General features: G+C 46.1%; 1 protein-coding gene across 4 annotated transcripts in view; it reads left to right on the top strand.

Moving 5' to 3' along the window:
* Positions 1–871: 871 nt before the first annotated feature.
* Positions 872–21,922, top strand: part of LOC119170642 (uncharacterized) — a 314,953-nt gene continuing 293,902 nt past the window's right edge. For all 4 annotated transcript variants that reach the window (XM_075886974.1, XM_075886973.1, XM_075886971.1 and 1 more), the window contains exon 1: positions 872–1,071. In XM_075886974.1, the coding sequence (XP_075743089.1) occupies positions 1,021–1,071 (51 nt within the window). In that variant the 5' untranslated portion in view covers positions 872–1,020. The remainder of the gene's footprint in view (positions 1,072–21,922) is intronic.

The following is a 21,922-nucleotide window of genomic DNA, read 5'->3' as shown; positions in this document are numbered from 1 at the left end:
CAGATCCAGGACCGTCGCTGCCGCGGGGGCTGCTGGTGGCGGTGGAAGCAGTCACCTCGATCATTCCGTAACGAGCGTCAGCACGTACACATAGCTGTCCCACCACCATCGGCTGGTAGGTGCTATATATCTGGTTTCCCAGCGCCAGTAGACTCTGAAGTTGCGTTGTTTGCATTTGAGGCGTGGTGGTGGTGTCTCTGTGTGCGCATGTGTTATACAATATATGCTTAACGATAGTGCAAGGTAGCCCCAGACCTGGCTGCCTTTTCGCCAGTGCTGTCTTCGTTGCAACTGGAGAGAAACTGCCTGCCGTCCGGCTGACTTGAGAGAAGCCATGTCGTATACGTACGGCGCTCCTGACAAAGCGGTCGGTTTGCCCTCGTTCTGAACGTGCTTGCTGAGGCAGTATCACGGTCGCCGCGCCGGCGTGGTTGCATAGTGCAGTGCCGAGACCGAGTGGAGTTGCCGGAGAACGTGCTGCCCGTCCCAGTGTCTGGAACGACCGTTTTGCCAAGACCAACGCTCTGTCTCGGTGACTTGACAGCCGCCGCCAGAAACGGTGTCGGCGGATATCGCATCGCCATGAGTGTCCGCAGTAGCGGCAGATTGGTCTGGCTTCGCGGCGTCTCCACCCGCGAAGATCAACAGTGAAACGTGTAACCCGCCCGTTTACGTTTCTTCGCACCCTGTGGCCGACTTCAGTGTTTCATACCGACCGCGGAGCACCGCTAGACGTTTCGCCGAACCAGAAGTTGTGATCTTGGGGATCGTCTTCTCTAGAGCCATGACTCGTCGACTGCGGCGTGGATTCAACAGTCTCCCTTGACATGGAATACCCGTGATTCGACCTGGTTGTGGTGCCTGATTGCCTAGGGGTCGCTGGCCGAGCCCTCTTCGGTGTGTGAGCGATTGGTACCACTTGTACCTCGACGACCCTCAAGACCCCTTGCCTCCTCCGCGAGGGTACGCAATCCGTTGCTTCCCTTCTGAGGAGCAACGCCGTCTGACACGGTGCCCACCATGTCGGAGAGCCAAGCGGCCAAACTAAACCCCACAGGTGGTCGGTGGCAGGTGAGTGGTTATATGTGTGTCTGTGGGCTTGTGGGACGTCCGGGGGTACCCGTGAGTGTAACATTGACGCACGGACACCTCACACCCTCCTCCCTCGTGTTTCCCGTCATCTCTTCCGCGTTCCTCCATGGCGCTCCGTCGTCTGTGTCTCTCGTATTTTTCTTCTTCTTTACTTGGAGCTTTATTACAAATTTGAGGAAAGCGGTGGTGGCGACGGATTCTAAAAGTGGAGCGGATGTACGTTGCGTCTTTGCTTCAGTGGGCCCGCCGCGCCACATACGCGCGGGCAGCAGGTGAGTGTGGATATATGCCACCCGCTGTGGCACTTGTCAGCGGGTCAGAGTGCGTGAAACCTGCTCCACGTGTGTGCTACATGGATACGCAGTGGTTTGCGCAGTTAGGTGTCTGTTTTGGGTTTGAGAGTTCTGGTTTGTGGAGCTCGGTACGCTTACAATTTACCTATGCGACTGTCATCATCCTCGTAACGCACGCCACTTGAGTTCTACTACTTACGTGTCGCTGAAAATTTTGTTGTCGATATATGTTACTTCAGTAAGAGACATCGCTACATATGGAGAGATGGCGCATGACGCATTGTTCTTCGAGACTGCAACGGATTCAGATCTATCGCGTGCACGAGCGTCACTATATTGCTCCTGCGGACCAAGAATTGTGATTTGACAGGCCCACAAGCACGGCACACGTCATGGTCCCTAGAGTATGAGCCCAAGTTGCTACCAGTTTCGGAGGAGAGACCGAAGTCATGCTCTCTCAAACGGTCATTTAGGCAACGCCCAGTCTGGCTGGTGTATAAGAGCGTGTGCTTGTTATGAGAATCAAATAGGCCTTTTCTGTCATTGTTTTGAACGGAGTCGTTCCTACGGATATATCACGGGGATATTGCGCATACGTGTTCCAGAATATGCTGCTTGATACTGCCGACTAGAACGAGTTTTGCATTTTAGTATGCGGGAAATAATGACGTGTTTATTTCCTATCTGTACAATTTCCACGTGACATTGAGGTTTAACGAGTTGGACACCTTGAAAACGAGGGTGCATGTATAGGGTGGCAGCTGATTCTTGAAATGTCCTTCAAGAAAGCTTCTCAAGAAACACGGACACAGAGATTGCAATTGAACGAGAGCCTTCAATGATGAAACTCATGGATGTTCAAATGCTGGTATCCACAATATGCTTTTGCGCAGCAATCTTTCACCCTCTCATAGCTCCCGTATCGTCTATCGTTTTCTTGACCATCATTACGCGAGGTATCTCTGAGAAGCTTAAAAGAAATGTAACACCTGTCTAATACCGACCCCTTTCCGTAGTATTCCGAGCGTGTCCTTACACAGGCAATTAAATTTTTCCAATTGAATAATGTGTAACGCGTATCCACATCTTTCCACGTTTTGGCAACAGTATAATATATATATATATATATATATATATATATATATATATATATATATATATATATATATATATATATATATATATATATATATATATATATATATATATATATATTCAGCAGGAAGTTCAAGGGGTCTGGTACGTATAAAGAACACAAGCGAGTACACGTACGAAAGAGCAATACTTTTATGCCAACGTTTCAGCCGTGGCACGGCCTTCGTCAGGGCACGGCCTGACGAAGGCCGTGCCACGGCTGAAACCGTGGCACGGCCACGGTTTCAGCCGTGGCAGGGAAGACCGTTTCAGGGAAGACCGTGGCACGGCCTTCGTCAGGGAAGGCCGTGGCACGGCCTTCCCTGACGAAGGCCGTGCCACGGCTGAAACGTTGGCATAAAAGTATTGCTCTTTCGTACGTGTACTCGCTTGTGTTCTATATATATATATATATATATATATATATATATATATATATATATATATATATATATATATATATATATATATACTGATTGCATCACATAATGTAGCAAGCTTCATCTTTTCTTCTCGATCCCCAATGAAATGTACTTGTGCTCGATATCTGACGGTTGCTGCTAACCTTCTACCTTGACTTTGCACCTGTCCTCTTTATATTCTCAGTGCGGCGTATCTATGTCCCAATGCTAGGAACTCCGTAAATTTACTACTGTCACAAGGAGGTTGATGTTCGCACAATTTATTGATTGATCGATGCGTGGGGCTTGAGTCCCAAAACCACCATAATATTGTGAGAAACGCCGTAGTATGGGGCTCCGGAAATTTCGACCACCTGTGGTTCTATAACGTGCACCTAAATCTTAGCACATGGGCCTACAACAACTTCGCCTCCATGGAAAATGCCCCTGCCACGGTGGTCTAGTGGCTAAGGTACTCGCCTGCTGACCCGCAGGTCGTCGGATAGAATGCCGCGGCTGCGGCGGCTGCATTTTAAATGGAGGCGAAAATAAGTAGGCCCATATGCTGAGATTTTGATGCGCATTAAAGAACCCCAGGTGGTCGAAATTTCCGGAGCCCTTCACTACGGCATCTGTGATAGTCATATGGTGGTTTTGGGACGTTAAACCCCACATGTCAATCAATCAATCAATCAATCAATCAATCAATCAATCAATCAATCAATCAATCAATCAATCCACCATAAGTGCAGCAGCCGCAACCGGCATCCAAACCCGCGAACCGCGGGTTAGCAGCCGAGTACCTTAACCCCTAAACCACCGTGGCGGGGCTTGATGTTCGCACTATACCTGAGCCAAACTCGCAAAGGCTGTTGACACGAAACAAAGGATATGCAAAAGGGCTGAATGCTCGCAATTTCTGTTTGTAATTGGCAGGCATTGCTTATTGCTAGCCTCGTTATTATACTCTTGTACATTACATTTCACGTTGCCTCGAATCCTACAAACCTGATTTGGAAGCGAATACCTTATATGTTTATGTCAGGGTTGAAGTACGATACATACTGGAAGTTGATTGATTTGGTGTAGGTTGAAGTTTAGGTATTTATTTATTTATTTTTCTTCACAATATCGCTCATACAGAAATGTGTACCAATAGCTATGGAAGGCCGGTATCCGGCCCAGTGTTAAAATAAAACTGTTTTTTGAAGCTCTCCCTTGCCTACAAGTCAGCCTTAAAACTCAGACTAGTTCGGTACGTATGATCAAGTCGTGGACAAACCTTGAAAAGTGCCAGCGAAATGTTTTTTGACTACGAACTGTACGTAGCATTGATCCACTTGTTCAAACACTATCGAGGACACGTAGTCTTCTCTAAGTGCATTTAAGCTTAAAAAAAAAAAACAACAACAGGTGTTTCATGCATCAAACGTGAGGGAAGATGTCATTTTCGCTCACGTATTTTTAGATGCACGCTTTCAGCACCTGGTCCGTCGAGTCATTACGAAAGCTTTTTTTAACATGCCATTTAACATTCTATTAACACTCTTCCATGCAACTATTGTGCCCTACCTTGCCTTCCATTCTCAATCATTACACATTACCTAATCTTGATCTGTTTTGTTGTTGATCGAGCAATCTGCGCTAGAAATTTGTAACGCTATTGGTTAATATATATATTCTTTTCTTTCATTTTTAATATTTTATCACTATTTTTTGCGCTTGTTGGTTTTTCTCGCGTTTAATGTCGTTGTTTCCAAACGATGTACCGTTAATGACGTTACCTTTTTTTTCTGATTTTATATTTCAAATATATTTACATCTAACTATCACTGTGCGGCCGTGAGCCCTTGTAAATGGGAGCAGCTGGCTCATCAAGCTGACGGAAGACAGCTTTTATTCGGCGCTCCTCTGTCTGTTTGTTAAATGGACATAAATAAAGTTGATTGGTTGATTTATTTATTGATTTATCGATCGATTCCTAACATTCTGCATTGAGAGGCTGGAGTTTCAGCAGCGTACGCCTTACGTCACGTGACTGACGTGTGCTCACACGAACACCCACTTACATACCTATAAGAGCCTTTATTGGCCCCTTAAGAATCTTACATTGAGCTGCCTCAGTGTGGCGTCGTGGTCTTTTGAAGTGATATCGCGGTGCGCTTGCGGGTTTCGCTTTTATACGTCACTGTACGCTGATTGTCGGGAAACGCGTTTATCGCTGCACATTTCGTGATGCTGCAGCTGCCATTAGTGTATAAATACACGCGCTACAAGTAATGACCTGCACTGGGACACCCCCCGTATCCATGATAGGGTCCGCCGATCCAGCTATAAGATGCAACCCGTGTGATGGCCGATGATCCCGAGCCGGGCCATTTCTATTATTCCTGCCGCATGATCGCGTCCGGATTTATATATCATTTGCGTCGGCGACTTCCTGCAGGCAGCCAACGAAGCATCGCGCTACAGCATGTCCCAGGCTTGCTAGTTTCGGTCGCTTTTTTTTTTGTGTTGCATTAGCCGGTTTCGTTGTTTCTTTGTGCATTTGGAGTTGCCGCTTTTCTTTACTCCTATTTTGCTCCCTTTCTCCGTGCGCAGACGATTGTCGCTTACATACGACGAAATTCCAACCCCGTAGCAACGAGAACAAGAGGTTGGACGTATTCGCAATCAAAGTTCTCATATTTTAATCGATTGATTGATTTGTGGGGTTTAACGTCCCAAAACCACCATTTGATTATGAGAGACGCCGTAGTGGAGGGCTCCGGAAATTTTGACCACCTGGGGTTCTTTAACGTGCACCCAAATCTGAGTACACGGTCATATTTTAATCGAATCACTCCAGTGATGGACGTGCACAATCAGCATTCAAACTGCGCGTTGGTCTGAAATACCTTGTTTCAAACATAAGTTAAGCACGTTGTGCTATCAAAGCGCGAGAAATTTTTCGCGGTCCTTTCCGAAAGCATTCGTGATGAAAATGAGATAAAAGCATTAGTTTTGGCATGCATTACTATACAAGATGAACCACGACGCTCAGACATTAGTTTATATGTAGCCCTGGTGGTTCTTCACATTCCGCTCAAACAGTGTCGAGTCTCTATCTCAGTTTATCTCTTGTTAGCTGCAAACCCCCGATAAGAAGTTTTTAGTTGCTTATATAGTGCCAAAACTGAAGAAGGAATATTTTTTTTTAAAAGCTGAAAGGAAAAGATATATCGTTGCAAGTGAAATTCGGAAAGAGTGTCTGTGTGCCGAAGCCGAAGTTTCAAGTATAGCGGACTTAAAACGTCGACAAACCTGGGAGAAGGCAAGTCCGCTTTTCGAAACGTCGATTCTAGGAATCACGCGCTTTTTAAGAATCTTTCATTGCAAATGCAGTATAACGTTTGACGGGTCAGCCATTACGTCACGACTATGGTTGTTAATTGTGTAGTTCGTACAAAGTTACCAAGGTTGCCGTCGCGATAGCTGACTTACGCCAATTCGGCAACTTTTCGACCCAGTCTGGCAACGAAAATTTCATGTTGACGACATGGCTACCTATTGGTTACTTTGGTGCATTTGCTGTCCATTTCTGCATATTATTTGGAGTCAAGACAGCAAGCAAGTTTAAAAATTAATCAGTGTTTTCGAGCGTTCCAGTATTGTTGGACTATGCGACCAGCGAGTAATTTATTTATATTCTTTACTTTCTTGTTTTCTGAGTAAAATGCTACAAAATGTGGCCTCGTTTAGGCTTTATCTGCTTTCCTTATTGCTGCACGAGGAAAGGGGACGAGGGCAGGATGAGGTACGAGCTTGTTGAAGATGTATCTTGTATTTGGTACAAACGCCTGGATAAGTCAACGAATAATAACTTGTTATATATAGTCGGCATTATCATTTACATGTTGCGGCTTGTTCGAACGTTCGCAAGTGCAGCCTCGAGACAAACTTATACGCTTATCAGCGACCTGTAATTCGATGCGCGCTCTTAAACAGTAGCACGTCAGTCTTCAGGCTTTAAGACATTTCTCAAACTTGCTACGGTTGCTGCGCACGCGATATTCGCGTGCGCAGCAACCTTGAAGGACCCATTTGAATTTTCAATCGTTCGGCGATCGACAAGCCAATATAATGCGCGCTCTTTTGCATGAGAGGCGCGCAGATAGGAACGAGTTTCTCTAATCTTTGAGCTCATCGCTCGCTCGTCTTAGTTCGTTTAGGACACTCACTACCTTTTGTCCTTTGATATGCTAGATGGTAAAGACAATACTTGGTCAGAAAGAATACACTAAAGGCGGAATGCGTTGAAAGCCCTTGGCACTCGATCTTGGTATGAGAGTGTCGCATGTGAATCTAAAATTCACCGGAAAGCAGCGCATTCAAAAAGCTTCCGCATAAATTAATAAAAAGAAATAAAATCAGTGTGTCTTCCTGGTTAGGTTCACTGTGGTGGAGTTATGACCATGATGCTCGGGTGATGACCGAAAGGTTGTGGATTCCGGGCTCAATCCTGGCTGTGGTGGCCCATTTCGATGGAGACGAAATTTTTTAGGCATGTCGGTGCACGTTAAAGAACACCAGATGATCGAAATTTTTGGAGCCCTCCACTACGGCGTTTGTCATTATTATATATCGTGGTTTTGTGACGTAAAGGCCGGTATGTTATTATTATAATATTAGAATTTTCATTCGACAGCCTATGTGTCGTCAAGAGCGGATCCCTCTCCACCGGAAATGCTCATCACGCACCACGTATATACGTATAGTCAAACCCCCAAACCCGCAACAAAATTTTGCCTCTTTAGTTGATGGGTGACTAAAAGCCAGAAGCCATTGGGGAGCAAATGAGGGTAAAGAGGATAAGCATATACGTATAGCTAAGCTTCCTACATGAAGCTCCATAATGAGTTATACTGGTGGTGTGCCTTCCTGATAGCGATTAAGCCCAATTATGGTGAACTTTCTCAGCAGGGACTGACACGCTTCTGCAGGTTACGCAAATGAGCCAATCATAATAAAGATAATTCATCTGGATCTGACCCGATCATGATTAAAATTAACCGTGTGACGCTGGCGTCAAGTTCACTCTTCCCTGTTAGACCAATATATTATTGCCCAACCCTGGAAAGACGCCACGTCATTGGGCCAGCACATTTCGCGAAATGTCGAAATCAATTTTTTCAGCCGACGCTGTACCGTAGCGGCTGCTACGTTCGCACTTTAGACGCAGGTGGAAATGCTAGAATCCCGTGCTCTTAGATAGTAGGTGCGCTCTAAAGAAACTGGACGGTCGAAATTTCCGGAACCCTCCGCTAAGGCATGCTTGATAATAATGTCGCGGTTTTGTGACATAAAGGCCCCACCGGATGTTATAACATTACTTTATTATTATTATTATTATTATTATTATTATTATTATTATTATTATTATTATTATTATTATCGTAAAATCAAGTCCTCCACATGCGCGCATAAACTGATGCACATTGAATGACCAACACTTGCGACTAACGTTGCTCATACGCAAATGGTTCTGAAGATGCAACCACAAGAGGTCGGAGATAATTGCTGAGGTGATTTACCTCGGGCGAACAAACAACCGACTGCCACAACAAAACAATGACTCGCACAGAGACATGCACGCGTGCCCAAACACGCAATTTACATACGTGACATGTATGCAGATATTACGGCCATCGCTGTTCACTAGGTAAGCGCGGCGCTGAAGTGACGAGGACGGGAAAGGAAAAACACACACACACACAAGGGCTAACTTTCAATATTCATTTGCAGGAAGCCGGATAACCGAATATCGACATGAAGATGGCGGAGCAGAATCGGCTACAATGCAATATTTATCCACCGTTTCCCTCAAGGGTTCTTGGGCGCCATTGTAGATTGTTGTTAGTGTGCGTGATCACCCCAAAAATGCACTGCCGAGGTGGTGACGTCGGCTTGCGTACTCTCGTTCAACAGCCCACAAAGGAGATACTCCTCTCCGCAAAAATAAAAAAAAGCTCTATAGGCCAAAAATATGTCAGCGCATGCATCGTTATCATCATCCAGAAAATGCCTGTCATTTCTTCATGCCACCACATTTTTGCATGCCTCAGAGTCCATTTTCTTGTATATACTCATTGATCTGGCTTCCACTAGATCATTGTTGAAAGCTATAGCGCTTGTGCGCGTTCTCCAGTGTCCCGTCTGCCTCGCTTTAGACATCATGAACATGTTACACCAACAAAGTCAACTAGCTACCCATGCTATGCTCACACCACTGCTTTCGAGCGGAATGAATCTTCAACAGTGGCCTTCATTCGTAATTCGGCGAAACGCCGCGCGTTATACGGGATTTTTCAAAGGTGGAAGAAAACCTCACTCCGTGTAATCTCATTCTCCCCGCAGGCGCGCGGCTGATTCGTCCTGCCGTGTGGCGAAACGCTGCAGACGCGGTGGAATGCCCGTTGGCATCCCGATTTCGTGGCGCACTTATTTTTTTGTTTCCACGGTTCGTGGACCGTGAAAAAAAAAAAAAAGCTGCAGTCGCGTCGTGCGTGGCCGGCAAAGCGTGGCACGTGCATGATCACACCGCGCACATGTGGCTCACTGGGCTCATTTAAACTATAGCTATAATAATTTTTGGTTTACCTCCGAAACCACGATATGATCGGGATGTCCTAGTTGTGGTCTCTTGACACTTCAACGTTTTGGAGTTTTTTTAATGGGCACCAAAATCTATATTTTAAGGCCTCTAGCATTCACACCTTCATATAGCCTTCTTATGGTCCTGCATCCTTCCTATTCCCCCCCCCCCCCTCTCTTTTTTTTTTGTCTCGATTCTTTCTGTTTTCTTTTGGCGCTGATGGTATTCCCTTACCAGAACTATGTACCAACATTCCCAAAAGCGACCCCTCATATAGCAAAATCTGACCGCTGCAGCCGAGATTAAACGTGACCTCGCGTGTGTGTGTTGGGGCGGGGAGACAGGTTTAGATATCCCACGTCGAGACGTTCAGGCCTTGCCAAGTCACCGCATCGCAGGTGCTGTTGTGATTCTCAGGGTAGATTTTATGATACGCTAGTGGGCTTAAATATATCTGAGTCACTGCTACCAGGTATAGTGGCTTCTACTTAAATGTAAAGCTCCATTAACACGCGGTAATAAACTTACTCAAATATTTTGACGAAAACAATTATACAGAGTGTCAAAAAAAAATGCCAGGCTTGCGTGGTAGAAACAGCACAGTCAACGCGAAAGCTAGAAGAGCGGCCTTTCAGAGTCTCTCCTAAACACTCATTGGGTAACTACTGCAAGCACACTTGCTTGATGCCCACTAGGTCATCATTAATAAGTATATTTGGGTAGTAGGCTGACATTCGCTATGCCACTTTTCGCTATTCTTCCGAGAAGCGTGGTATCCACTAAACACTTGCAATGACTGATTTTGTTGCAATTGTCCATGCACATCCTGACGACGATGAGGAATTATGGCTGTAGTGGTGTTACAAGCTGCCACTCTAGCGTCGCCAGAGCGAAGTCGGCGACGGGAATGACAGCAGGTTAGTTCGTTCCGTACGCAAGCAGAGACAGTGAAGAGATCAGAGACGTGAGAAAACAAAACAAACTTTACTCTACTGATATTTCATCACACGGGATCTAGTACAACACTTCAATACAACTAACAAAATACATCAACACTTGATACAACTAAAAAATACATATAAAAACAATAAATCAGCTCACGAGAGAGAACTATTACAAACTACACAAACTAGTAACAATAGAACTACGGAGGAGAAAGTTCGAAGATATAAACAGGTGAAGGCATACATGTGATGACCGGCAGCGTTGCGTCCCCGACGATCGGATGCGAGAAGTCGAAGAGAGTTCTGGCACGACTGCGATGTCGGCGGTGTTGCAACGCTGATGGCTCCGGGAGGCTAGTGCTTGCAGGTGACTTCGAGCAGGTTGAGCTAACTCGAGGCGAAGTCCCGATGTCTACGTTGCAGACGATAATATCGCGTCACAACTAGACGAACGGCTAAGTTTAGGTGGCCAGCCGATACAGAGCCACACTAGAAACTTCTAGATGAGATAGTTGTTGATCTGTTTCTAAACCATGTTAGTCAGCGACTAGCCTGCCTAGCAGGGCAAAATCCTGCGCTTAAATCCCCCTCGTGTCCTCTCGCTCTCTTCCTTGGGGACAAGAGACCTCTACATGGGTCCAATCATGCGCGTTTCATTGTTGGAAACTCCGCCCCAAAAAATATATTGACCCCACCCCTTTTTAATTAGGAGAGGGCCCTCAACTAGCGAGTGTGACAACCTGTTGGGGTGCTGTCATACGGCTTGGCCATCCAGAAGTTTTCCCGTGGAAACGGTCAGACTGTTTGGCTCCCAGCCGGTGCGTCCCGTAGTCTAATCCTTGTTCGGGGTACATCGCGGCCTTCCACGACCCTGCAGACGCCGCCGTAGGTACAAAGGATCAAACGTCGGCGGCGGCGTTCGAAGAAGAACACCGCATTGTGCACTTCCCGGCTCTCTTTCATGCGCCCGCCGGTTAGTGGGGTAGTACGGCGCCCGTTAATTGCCGTGACGCCGGGTCGCAAAAATGGCAGTACGTGACAAGTGGGTATGCGCCACAGTTAATAGGGAAATAAGAACAAGATTTTGTAATAGGTTGGAGCATTGGGTGGCCCACTCGTTATACGCTATTCGCATTGCGTGACGACTGGTTATTCTTTCGCTGTTGTGAAGCGCTTTATGAGTCATATTAACGCGATTGCTTTCCCAACATCAAGCCTGCCTAAGGGAAGTTTGCCAACAACTCACAAGCACAGGTGTATCTCAGTGGTAGAATACTGGACTGGCACCTAGCCGACCCGGGTTCTAGCTCCACTGTACCATTGGTGCTATGTCATGTCTGCCTAAGGTAAGTTTGACGAAATACAAGCACCGGCGTAACTCAGTGGTAGAATATTTGACTGGTACCCGGCGGACCCGGGTTCAGGCACCACTGTGTTATTGGCGAAAGTTTTTTTTCTAATTTCGCGTGATGTGGTTACGGACACCGGCGGAGGCGGACAACATGCAACTGCGCGTGACCTGAAAAGTGATCTCATAACAGCTTTCACTGTAAAAAAATGAAGCTATGGAACTTGGGCTATTTTCCATCAGCACCTTGAGGTATCAAACACGGCATGTAGTGCTGCATGTATAACACACTGGGTGTTACGCGGTAGATGCTGTAAGTAATTGTCCTTTTTAACGTGATTGCGTGAAATGACTCGTTTCGCCAAAAAATCTAGCGTTGGCATCGTTGGTGGCGAAAGAAAAATCAGCGTTCATGAGCGAGAAGTCGAGATAGGGGTGAATTAACAACGAATAAAATTTTTCGGCTGGAGTGGTGCTCGAATCCGGGCTTTCTGTGTCGCAGCCAGGTGTTCTATCACAATGCCACGTCGCTGGCTGAAGGTACGTCGCTGGTTAAGGTACTCGGCTGCTGACCCGCAGGTCGCGGGCTCAAATCCCGGCTGCGGCGGCTGCATTTCCGATGGAGGCGGAAATATTGTAGGCCCGTGTGCTCAGATTTGGGTGCACGTTAAAGAACCCCGGGTGGTCGAAGTTTCCGGAGCCCTCCACTACGGCGCCTCTCATAATCATATGGTGGTTTAGGGACGTGAAACCCCACATATTAATCAATCAAAATCGTGAAATATACGAAAACTGCTAACACCATCTAGGGATATTATTTAAAACGAGGTATATACATAACGCCATTTAGTTAGCACTTCTTGAAACTAAGTAGAAGTGGCTACAACAACATACTACTTTGAGGGACAGGACCCACACCATAAGAAACTTTGCCCCTAAAAAAAAGGAGAAAGAAAGGGCGCTATACGCGTGTCATGTAGGGCGAGGAGTTGAGCTGGCAGATGTAAGATTGCGTGCGACAATGGTAGAACTGTAAAAAGCGTCCCGCCATGGGAATCGCGCGCCAAGTGGGTTGTTGAAAGGCTCACCCAATACAACCCACGCGGGCATAATTAACCATCATTATCGACAACGGCGTCAGCAACGTATGAAGTTCCGAAGGTGCGCGTGTTACCTTACGAATGCGCGGATTCGCAAAAGGTAGAATTACGCAGTACAACGGAACTTGCTGCATGCATTAGTTTGAAAAGGTTCACATTTCGCGCACAAGCGTTCCATGCTTTTAGGCGCGGCTGAGGGTCCCACCGAGAAGCCAGAGTATATAGCGATTGGGATGGCGATCATAGCGGGACCCGATTACGCGATTACGTTTTACTCTTGAAGGGACATCAGTGAGAAACTATGTCTTCATTTATCGTGATAATCTGCACTCTGCAGAACTTTAACGCCATACGCTTTACTGTCACAAGTATATTATTAGAAGATAAATTCAAGCTGGAAATTTTGTTTTAAGATAAAATATCCACGCGTGACGTCAAAAAATTCAAAATGCGTTTTTTTGTATTTTCGCGACGTTGGCTTGGTGAAATTTTCGAAACTTTTTTATGCTAGGTGTGTGGCAACCTCAGATGACAATATACATCATTTTTATCAAGTAGACGCTACTTAGGACCCAGTAGATCCCTTCAACATTTAAGACGTCACAGTGTTTGATGCGTGAATCTCGGGGTGCCTACTCCAGCCGCATTTTATTTCGCGCGTTTACTCGCTTACTATGCGTCGTCTCGCAATAAGAGTAGTGTCTCAGAATTGGGAAATTGTACTTTGCTAATACGCGAAAAATTTATTTTCTCTTAAGTGTCCCTTCAAACACATAGCTCAAGCTTCCTTGATAGTTTTTTTTTCTGTAACCTTTATTATCCTAGCGCCACGGTGCGAAACACTCAATTTCCGAGCTTCACTCATCGACTTCACGGATCACTCGGCAAACGATCTCCGTAGCTAAATTAATACTGCGTTCACACTTTCATATGCACGTCACGCGAACTCATCGGAAAGGCACACGTTAATGGCCTATAATAGTACAGTATGACCAAGAGATGCTCGCTTCTTACAATACAAACGTTGTCCGAATTTAATGAGCCGTCTTATACGGCTGACTAATGCGAGAACATTAAGGATTGATTGCTCTGATGGAACATCACCGCTTACGTTCGAAGTAAAATGGAACGGTGGTGAGTTCGCGTGACGAGAATAAAAATATAACCAACCGTGTGGCTTGTATAAGAGAACGAAGCGCGCAAGAATGCGTAGCGAGCACAACTAATTCAGGGAATGCACCGCACTACTTCCAGTTGAGGTCATATCAGTTTTGATGAAGTCATTACGGTTCTCTTTCATGCACTTTCTGTGGCAAGGTATGACGTCATGCAGCGATAATTGTTGACTGAATTCAACTACTACATTAACTGACATACTACCAGCTGTGACAAAAGTTATGTAGTGTTCGTTGAATATTGAAATGCTTAGCGGCTTAGTGCTTCCAATATAATTATTTGGTTGTAGTTGTAGCTTCTTTTTTTTTTCGGCGATTATTAGCCGTAAAATATAGTTTTCTTTTCCGTGCTCTGTTCGTTCTGTCCCGCTCTTCAGCTTTGCTGTATTTGCTCAATTATACGTCACTTTAACTCTATACACTCTCGCCCCCCCCCCCTCTTTATGTAATGTCCTGTTTAGAGTTCCTAAGGATTAATAAATGATAGTGAGAAAATTGCTGTTGTTATAGCTTCAGCAATAGACAAATTTTCAGACAGTTTTCACTGAAGGAGAATGGCTATTTGGGCTAGTTGGTTTGAATTCATGGTAATAAGGGCTGCAGCGCGAGCACGAAGGTGCTAGAAGAAACAGACGAAAGGCGAGGCACGGAAAGCAAAGAGGACAACACGTGTTGTCCTCTTTGCTTTCCGTGCCTCGCCTTTCGTCTGTTTCTTCTAGCACCTTCGTGCTCGCGCTGCAGTCCTTATTACCATGAGTTTTCACTGAATTGACCACCCAAATTTTCATGCAGCTACAACCAAATGAAACTACAACAAAATTTTTTTGCACTGTTACTTCCTGATTTGTTGTTGTATGGTGTACTATATATACTCTTTACTGAACCCGCAGTTGCAGTTATAGCTTAGCCGGTGTATATAGCGTCCCGCTGCTAAGATCGGGAGCGCGGGTTCATCTCCCGGCCGTGGGGGAACGCATTTCGATGGGCTTAAGGTGCGAAAAACACCCTTGCACTTAGATTGAGGTGCTTGTTGCAGGCCCATAGCCAGAAAGGGGGGAAATGGCCTTCATTCCCTCGAAATTCGGATTGCTGCGTTTTTTTTACCGAGGACACGTATATGTAAAAATAGGTGTTTTTCAAGGCCTTAAACAGGTATACGGCTCTTGGTTTGTGCTATCGCGTAATACTTGTGGTATTTGTGTAAATTCTTGTGTATGTTCCTGGCTGTGTGGTGTCAAATTTAAGCTGCAGTGGCAAATAATAGGTCTGTACACGTTCCCGTGGTGCTTGTTCGTTGTTTCCAGTCGTAATAAATGCATGGTAGGGTATATCAAGACATCGTGCACTGCAGAAGCGAGTCGCTGTCTGTGATCTTTATCGTCAATATTTTCATCGTGATCAGCGTCGTCATCGTCATGGTGCATATTGGGTACCTTGCATGTGCAGTGCCGTGGTGGCAAAAAGAGAATGGGTGGTCTGGAATGCGCTCGTTCTTAATCGTCAGCGGCGGCTACGGCGCACAACGCCAACAGATTATAGCCTAGACCTTAAGGAGAAGCTTCGACCTTAAAAAAAAAAAAAAAAAAAAACTACAGTAACGTGACAAATAACACACATGAGATAACATGAACCCAGCGTCGTGGAGGTTCGACTCGCGGCCTGGGAGTCCGTGGGAATGAGCAGCGGAATCATGCCCACGGACCCCGAAAGAGAGGCAACCGCCGACGAACCGGCTCCAGGAACCAAAACACATAGCTCCGCTCCTCACGGACATGTGTCACATTGCCACCGTTGGCGTCACTGGCGCCACCACTAAAGTAACTGTATATGGTCCCTACGGCTATGCCTACGGGACCAGAGTAGCGCAACTGTTTTCCAACTGTTTGTGTCGGCGCCGCCAGCAACCATGCATTCCGGAGAAGCTAACGCTCAGACCCATTTTGTGTTATCCGACGCCGCCGCTGCATTGGCGCGAATCATCGCCAGTCAAGTTCAAAGGGAATTCGGCTGGTCTTCAGCCTTTCCTGAGCGCGGTTAGAGCGCACAACGCCTCCTTCTAGGAGGCGTTGGAGTGCACTAGAAGTGTTGAGTGGTGTGATCATGCCTCACCGCCTGATGCCTGCCGCATTATCCGTAGTGGTGGCGCTGCTGTCGAAATGTACTTAGAGTAACTGTATATGCTACCTTGGAGCATATACAGTTATTCTAGCCACCACGGTAGCGCAGTGCCGACACTCGCGCGGCGGCGAGTGCGCTAACTTTGACGCGTGAGCGCCGTGAGGTGAAAACTATGCAGGTGGTGTGAGCAACCCCACAAATTGCACTGTTTGTAACAAAGGAGCTGTTTCCTCGGCAGGTCTGAAATCTCTTCTACAAGAGCTATGTGAGACTAATTTCGGAGTACGGATACACTGCATGAGACCCCCTCGCACGAGTGTCGATGGCGTTAAAATTGATAGAGTTCAGAACGGAGGAGCTGGGTAGGTTCTCGCTAGCTATGAGACAAAGTATTTCCATCAATGCTATACAATAATTTATAAAGTGAGAGTTTTTAGAAAAAGATAGTCGACTAGCTTGAAGCTTTTTCACAATATATTTTATGGTCACATCAGAATAGACCGCAATAAGTATATTCCCCCTGCTCATTATATATCCACGCGAACCGACCATGAACTCGTGTTTCGAGAATATAGTTGCAGAACTAATCTTTTGAAAAAAAGACAGCATATCCACGGACTGAATGATGATGAGTGGGGTGAAGCGTTCGTCCGTGTGTCCATGCTTCCGTTCGTCCGTTCGTTCTTGCTTCCGTCCGTCCGCGTGACCATCCGTGCATGCATCCATGCGTCCATCCATCCGTACGTCCGCGCGTGTATCCATCCGTCCATCTGCTAGTCTGTCTGTCCGTCCGTCCGTGCGTCTATTTAGTGAACACTCCAAGTATACTGCCATGTCCCATCTCGCATCCTATGTAGCACATAACCGCTCTAGAGCGGATATGTGCCACCGGTGGCTACATACTACTACATACATACATACAAGGGATGGACAGACCACGCCTTAAGGAGCTTCGCCCCTAAAAATAACTTTTTTCCCGAGGGAGTTTCATTATGGAATCGACTGCCTGATATTGCAGTTAGCATATTAAAGAACGAAGCTTTTGCATCTGCTCTTAGGCATATTGTTGTGTCTTCGGCTGTAGATTATTTTTATACAAACCTGAATTCTAATTCCAAACTGTTTCTTTGTTTCATTTTTGTTCAGTCTCGTTACTTTCTTTTGTTTTTTTTCTTTCCCTGTAAGAAAGTTTATTTTTATGTTGATGATGCCTCTCATATATGCTATATTTTTTTCCTATTAGCGTTTCTCATTCTGCTTTTGTTTGTTTTTCCTTTAGGAGCTCGCTCTCATGCTGGAGCCTTGTCCATTCATCCCGCAGTAATAGCCACGCACCCTCTCGTGCAAATGACAGGGTCAGAATGGATCGCGGTGCGCGCGTCTCTCTTCTTGCATGAGAGGGCACGCTGGGCAAGCGACGTGGCGCTAGCAAAACGCGAGCTCCGACGCGAGACGCAACACCGACGCGACCGTCGTCAGTGTGCACCGTGGGTGCTATTCTGGACACTGTCTAAATCCGCCATATATTGTAAAATTTTGTAATGACGGCATTTTAAACCAATCGGAGAGGTCGTAGCCGCTCACTTGACCAATTGGCATCGGTCAATGGCGGAATCTGACAACATGGCAGAATTCGAGAATGTCCAGAATAGCCCCGCGTTCCAAGGCATGGGGCGCTTTTGCCGGTTTCCGTGGAGTAGGGGGAGGGTGGAGGCGCTGCAAGGTACCTTCGCTGTAATAATAATAATAATAATAATAATAATAATAATAATAATAATAATAATAATAATAATAATAATAATAATAATAATAATAAATTGTTGGCGTTGGGGTTTAACGTCGTAAAACCTTCGCTGCCCCTGATAGAACAGGTCTTTGTATGATGGTCGAGTGGATGTAACGAGGATTCACGGTTTACCAGATTTAACCTCCGGAGCAAGCCCCTTCATCATCATTCACTTCGTGGATACGGCGTACATTTTTTGTTGTTGTTCTTATATACCGATGTTTGATGTAATGTATGGCGTAGTTTTCATTACTTGTGTTGCAATGCATTCTTTATTGTGGACTACAATAGATTGTTCAAACGGCTCAGTATAACCCCAATCACTGTAAGGCCTCACTGGCGCTGTGGCTATAAGAACAAATAAATAAATAAATAAATGACATCAAAAGTTAGAAAGAAACATATAAAGAAAAAGAAAGGAAGAAAAAGATACAAAAATGAAGTGAGAGGTAGAGAAAGAATAGGATAGAAAGAACAATGAAGCAAGCGAGAAAGAGAGTGAGAAAAGATGAAAGGGAAAGAAGGATATAACGAGCAAGAGATAAGTAGAAATAGATAAAGACAGAGAGGTGGGAAAGTATGAAAGAGGAAGAAAAACAGAAGGAAGAAAGAGAGTGAACTAGAGAGAGAGACAGACCAATTATTAATTAGAAAAATAACAAAAAGTCTTACAGAAAACACTATAAAATACAGGAAGAAAGAGCATACTTGTCGGAATTAGAAGGACAGCCAGGACTACATGGGAGCCCCTCAGCTTTGCTGTCTGTTTAGCATTGTGCTTCCAGTGCTAGCTACGCTTCTCTTCTTTTAAAAGCGAATGCATTTCTTAGTCGGGCTACGTTAGGCGTCCGTCGGTATCCGTCCACTGGCCTCTCTCAAGGCAACAGCTCCGGGCATGCGCGTGCTTACCCTCACCCCTAGCTTATCGTCTTGTGTGCTTTCCAGTCCACTCACGCCTCACTCAGTCCGGACAGCTCGCTGGCTGGGCGCCTCGCAAAAACATGCGAAAATGCGTGTTTGAGGCGCCGCTGTAGAACATCAACGGCGAGCCGAAAACGCTGTTTGTTTTGTTCATTACATAGTAGTTTTTAACCGCACACGCTAGCTACTAGAGCTGGAAACGCAAACCGCATTTCTCGCGGCAGAAAAATGCCACGTGCGGCGAACGGCGCTATTGGCTGCACGGTGTAAGAAAAAAAAAAAAACATTGTTCTTCTAACGCTGGGTTCTCACGTGCGAAACGCCGTTATGGATGCTACGCAATGCATTTACATTTCGTCGCATTTCCTTTTAGCTAGGCACTGTACCTTCGGCGAGCTGGGGGCATTTTTTTTTCTTTATTGCCTTCTTTTTTTTTCTTTTAGGAGCGAAGCTCCTTAAGGCGTGGGCTGTGCGTCCCCTGTATGTAGCCACCTCTCGTTCAGTTCTAAATATTACGCTAGCCACCGCCCGATCTAAAGGGTACAGCCATATCCATCCGTCCATCCGTCCATCCGTCCGTCCGTCCGTCCATCCATCCATCCATCCATCCATCCGTCCGTCCGTCCGTCCGTCCGTCCGTCCAAAAGATGCAAGATGTTATAAACTAGACGGCGGTACGTGTAGTTGATTATGAAAGATGCGAGGTGTTATAAAATAGGAATGATGCCACATATGGCGCGTGTCATCGTTCGATATAGTACGGCGACGTACGCTAGGGGGAGCGTTGCAATAAAATCGAGTGGGCAAAATGTACGGAGGATTCATGGTTTACCAGGTTTACCTCCGGAGCTTCGCCCACTCATCATCATTCACTTCGTGGATATGGCGGCATTTTTTTTCTTACTTGTGTTCGCGAGGACTTCGTCTTCCAGATGAAGTGGAATCTTGACGAATGCATGACTCCATTCGTAAGCAATTCATTCTCGTTTTGCTCAAGATGGAGTCTTCTCGCGTGATGATGTAGTCCCTGTTCGGCACGAGCTCTCCAGCAGTCTTTCAGGGTAACGGAATTAAGCGACTGCCTATAATACACTTCACTGCACCTATGTTTCTGTGGATGTTTGGGTGTGTGTTCTTTTTCTCTTTTACCCCCAATTTCTCTGTCACATGCAGGGTAGCAAACTGCATGGACATACAACTTCAGTGGACCTTTCCTGTCATCATCATCATCAGCCTGACTACGCCCACTGCAGGACATAAGCCTCTCCCATGTTCCACCGGTCTACTCGGTCTTGTGCTTCCTGTTGCAACTTCACACCCGCAAACTTTCTAATCTCATCTGCCCGTCTAACTTCCTGTCTCCCTTTCACCCGCTTGCCTTCTCTTGGAATCCTGTCTGTGATTCTTAATGACGAGTGGTTACTTTACGCTATGGGCTCTGCGTATGACCAGTTCTACTTGATTTTGACTGTGATGTCCTTAACGCCTCTCCTGTAAGCCTGAAGATGTCCTGATCCCTCTATCACGACATTAACAGGCTAAAAAGAATTGACACGTTGCCGTGGAAAAAGCTGCGATGGCGGAATTGCGTCGTCACTATAACGTCAATAAACTCTGGAGCATATGCTTTATATTGTCTGTTTATATACTTTCTCCCTTTCTTTCCTTTAGTACAGCATTAAAGGGGCGCTGAAACACTTCTTTGGGTAATCATGAAATAGAATAAGTAAAATAGTCTATTGCCTTATGATTTCAACGCAGCAAAAATTTTAAGAATCCGCCCAGTACGAGCGGAGTTACAAAGATTTGTTGCGCGCTGCAATCGCATTCTCTCTTCTCTCGTCCCGACTAAGCAGGTAGGGATGGCATGGGCAGAGAAAGTACGTCCCGTGCGCTTTGTGACCTTGAGCACTTTTTTTAAATACGCGATTTTTTTAGTGCAATCGAGCGCTCATGCGTGGACAAGCCGCGGCCTCTCACGGAGATCCCTGTAACGAGCTAGCGCGTGACGTTAAATCAGCCAATGGCTGAAAGATGACATTATACGAGAGATTTTTTAGCTTCCTCCGTCATTTGTCGAGAGAAGAGAAAGCAATTTTCGGGCTGACTTTTAAAATTTATTGCAAATGCCAAGCCGTGTCCTGCGTTACAGTATTTAGCTCGCGTGTTCCGAGGAGCCTCTACAACCGATCGGCAGCGTTTTCTGACCATGATCAAAAAGTGTTGCAAGGCGCTTTAATGCGGACTTCTACATGAAAGAACCGAAAATATAAACATTACCTTTGGGCTACAGTTCACCCAAGGGAGTGTATGAAATAAAATGCAGTCAGTGATTATGCTGTATGCTTCTTCGAATGATAGATTGAATTAATGAATGAACGAATGAATGAATGAATGAATGAATGCAAAATCTCATTGAATGGTCTACGGGGGTTGGAAAACGAGCATGGCCTCGCACGAACGACGGCACAGCGGTCGCTGATTGCCAGTTAATTAATGTTGCGTCTATAATAGCGCGGCTTCTGCGCAGCTACAACGCCGCTACGTGCCGTCTTGACGTGATTCAGCGGGCAACGTGCGATTCCTGCAGTGTGCCGCCGCCGCCGCAGCAGCACTCTCCGGTGGACAGGTTTTTCGGGTTTCTCTCGGGCGTCGCGGTAAGCTAGGCGAGTGCTGTGGGAGACCGAGGGGTGGCGGGGGGGTTGCTGCTGGGGTCGCCGCAGCCAGACTCGAATCGGACGCCGCCGGAGGCCACAGCCGCGTGCCGCGAAGGACGTCGGTGCGTGCCACATTATCACCACAAAGTGCAACAGGACCGAATCGCCGCTGGCTGCGTTGCGACTCGAGGCACCGTCGCGGAGACAATATATTGTATAATGCGAATGGTTCAATGGCACTGCTTTGCTTGAAAACAGAGAACAGCAACCTTTTTTAAGGAATTCAGGTGAGTTATTGGGGATGAATGGATGGAGTAAC

Source organism: Rhipicephalus microplus, chromosome 2 (assembly GCF_043290135.1).
Source record: "Rhipicephalus microplus isolate Deutch F79 chromosome 2, USDA_Rmic, whole genome shotgun sequence".
Taxonomy (NCBI): Eukaryota; Metazoa; Arthropoda; class Arachnida; order Ixodida; family Ixodidae; genus Rhipicephalus; species Rhipicephalus microplus.
The sequence above is the reverse complement of the archived record's forward strand: the minus strand, read 5'-3'. Positions and strand labels throughout refer to the sequence as shown.